This window comes from Cyprinus carpio, chromosome B4 (assembly GCF_018340385.1).
Source record: "Cyprinus carpio isolate SPL01 chromosome B4, ASM1834038v1, whole genome shotgun sequence".
NCBI lineage: Eukaryota > Metazoa > Chordata > Actinopteri > Cypriniformes > Cyprinidae > Cyprinus > Cyprinus carpio.
The window spans coordinates 1,301,890-1,304,914 of NC_056600.1; the positions used below are offsets into that span (position 1 = coordinate 1,301,890).

The window sequence follows — 3,025 nt, forward strand, 5'->3', positions numbered from 1 at the left end:
GAACGTTCTTTTAACCTCGTAACCTGAATGAACTCTATTAGAATTTGTGTAGAATGTGCAGAAGTTTGCATCACTGATTCTAATAAAACAATAAAATATGAACTATAGAGAAAACAAAACAATACAATAAACAATAAAATAAACGCAAATACTATACATTAAAATTTAAAGTGAGAACATTTGGCTACTGTAAACAATACAAAAAACGCACAAACTGTACTTATTATTTATTAATTATATTGAATAAAAAACGCATAAATACGATGCACTGACACTTTGCAAATATATCTTTCGTACTCAAACAAACAATATTAATTAAAAGTCTTTTAGTATAAACACTTACACATGTGATGTTATAATGGAATTTATGTAAAATTGTACATATAACCCCTCCCTGCTTAAAAAAACAACAGAAATTGCAATGGTTTCCACTACAAATACCATTACAAACTTTTAACCATTAAATCCATTAAAGAAATGTTCTAGTGTGTTTTGGGGCATATTCCACTGAGATTTAGTGGATTTAACAAGCCACCAACAGAAGGTGAGCAATCACCAGAAGAGAGCAATAAGCACCAGTTTCTTTACTGTTTTTTTCAACTGCTTTCAAACACCTTTACCATGATATTAATTCCTGTTAATTCTAGTTAAAGTTTCTAGAGTCCTGTGTTGGATCGCAGTTTTTTTGACAACTGTGCTTTGATAAATGTCGGTGGAATATTATATATAGCTTGTCCTTGCAGATGAAAGTAATGGGACTTTTTCAGTGCGTCAGTAACACAGATGAACGCGTGTGTGGAAAGAGAGACGATGTTTTACTGTTGTCTCACTCTGAGATCTGGTCAGATGTGTGAATTCGCCATGTGTTTGCGGGAGTGTGACCTCGCACCTGACGCGACGCGCGAACGCACCGTTTGGCACGAGCCCGCGCACACAGGTATATAAAGACCCCAGAGTCGAGTCTGAGCATCAGTCCGATCGGAATTTACTCTTCAGCTTCTCTGTCCACGACACGATGGAGAAACTCACTTTGACGCACGGATTCAACTCTGAAACAAACGCGACGCGGCCCTGGAGACCCTGGATCCACAAAAGCAGAACCAATAAGGTGCGTTAAACTATTATTAGACGAACTATTATTGTTATGGTGCTATTAAATTATCTGTTTATTAAATGATCTCTTTATTCCACAGCCTTATGAGCGAGCATCAGCTGGTGACCATCACTTGAAGGCCCCTGTGATCACACACCCGGTGAAGTAAGTCAACACCAACATGTTCTAAGAACGTTTCATTAGCTCATGAAACCTTTTTCTGAACGCTTTTTTTTGGCTATACGATCATTAAGGGAACGTTACATTGTATCATTTTGAAACATTCTGGGAATGTTACTTTTGAATGCTCCCTGAAACTCCTTGTAACATTTAAAGAACGTTAGATGAACATTCCGTTTTATCATTTTGAAACATTTTGATACAAGATGAACGTCCAACTGAAACATTCCATTAACAATGTATAAATGTTTCTGTGCTAAAGTTTCAAGAACATTGTTAAGCCTTGAACGAATGTTTTATTAACGTTACTGGTAAAACATGTTATGGTTGTGTTGATGTCATGTTGATCTGACCTCTCACGCTTCGTCGTGATTTCTGCAGGTTGTTCTGGCCCAAATCTCGCTGTTTTGATTATCTGTACCTGGACGCTGAGATCCTCCTGCGCAGTTATCCGGTTCAGGCCACAATCTGCCTGTGTGAGGACTCGGACAGCGATGATGATGATGATGATGATGAAGAAGAGGAGCATGAGAAGGAACTCAGCTGAAGACCTTCATCACTTTATTCATAGACACTGAACTCTGATTCACTTTATTCAGTCAATGCATGTAAATAGTTGTGAATATGTATATAAAACTGGAGGTTTGAATGTAAATAGATTTTATTTTTTAGTATTTATGATAAATTATTCTACATGCCAGCTGTAACTTATTTCCTTTGAATAAATATTTGAAAATTAGAAATTTTGGTTTTGCTCTTTCTCTGAATCATGAGGTTGTTGAAACGTCAGCAATCCTAATCTGAGTGTTAACAGAAAATGAATTGAAAAACATGAATCATCTCATTAAGTTATGAAATCATTATTTCTCTGAAAGGTCAAAACATCCAGTTTTTTTTTTAATGTTGTAAAAACATTTTTCTTGATTATCGAATGTTAAGGATACATTGTATCGTTCTGCAAACATTATGGGAACGTTACTTTTGAACATTCTCTGAAACATTTCTCTAGCAACATTTAAAAACGTTAGATACACGTCCAACTTCAGGCAAAAGCATTCATTAGCAGTGTTTTTGTGATAATATTTTGAGAACGTTATTTAAGGGCAGATGATGAATGTTCTTTTGTTCATATCTTTGACAGAATGTTTCTGTGTCTGTGGATATAGTAGTCGGATAAATGTTAAAAACAAATCTAAATGTTATTAATGTTTTATTTGGACTCTAATGGTTAATTTGTTCAGTTTTATAGAACATACACATATATATGTACTGAATGAAACTGAGACTGTGAGAGATAGACTGTTTTATTCAGTTTTTCTTTACTCAGAAAGTTTATTGGACAAATGTTTCAGTGTTGAGAGAGCGTGTGTGTGTGTGTGTGTGTGTGTGTGTGTGACACCTGCTCAGGCGTCACATGGACGTGTTAATGTCTGAACACAACACTGTTTTACCGTCGCTTTCCCAGACACACAGACTCCTCTCACACACTCACATCATGAGAACAAAATATACATTACAGTTCTTACACAAAATCTTTCCTCGCCAAATCTGCAAAAACATACACTAATGACTTTGACAGTTTATAGCGTCATAAAACACTTTTTGCAAAACACAACACAGTTCTCTGTGTAACACACAATACTAACAGAAATTAATATCATGGTAAAGGTGTTTGCAAATGTTTGCTTTTGAGATGAGTTTGTGATATTTTGAATGCAGCGCTTCGTTTTGCAAGTGATGATAGACATTTTG

At 35.6% G+C, this 3,025-nt stretch overlaps 1 protein-coding gene across 1 annotated transcript; it reads left to right on the top strand.

Moving 5' to 3' along the window:
• The first annotated feature begins 839 nt into the window (after positions 1–839).
• LOC122137255 (protein ripply2-like) lies at positions 840–1,980 on the top strand. Its single transcript, XM_042723027.1, has 3 exons — positions 840–1,108; positions 1,194–1,258; positions 1,655–1,980. The coding sequence occupies exons 1-3, from the start codon at positions 1,016–1,018 to the stop codon at positions 1,818–1,820; spliced, it is 324 nt and encodes a 107-aa protein (XP_042578961.1). The 5' UTR covers positions 840–1,015; the 3' UTR covers positions 1,821–1,980.
• Positions 1,981–3,025: the final 1,045 nt, after the last annotated feature.

Coding starts and splice junctions, on each gene's coding strand:
- LOC122137255 (XM_042723027.1), top strand. CDS start 1,016: ATGGAGAAACTCACTTTGACGCACGGATTCAACTCTGAAACAAACGCG. Junction 1,109..1,193: donor ACAAAAGCAGAACCAATAAG/GTGCGTTAAACT, acceptor TTTATTCCACAG/CCTTATGAGCGAGCATCAGC. Junction 1,259..1,654: donor GTGATCACACACCCGGTGAA/GTAAGTCAACAC, acceptor TGATTTCTGCAG/GTTGTTCTGGCCCAAATCTC.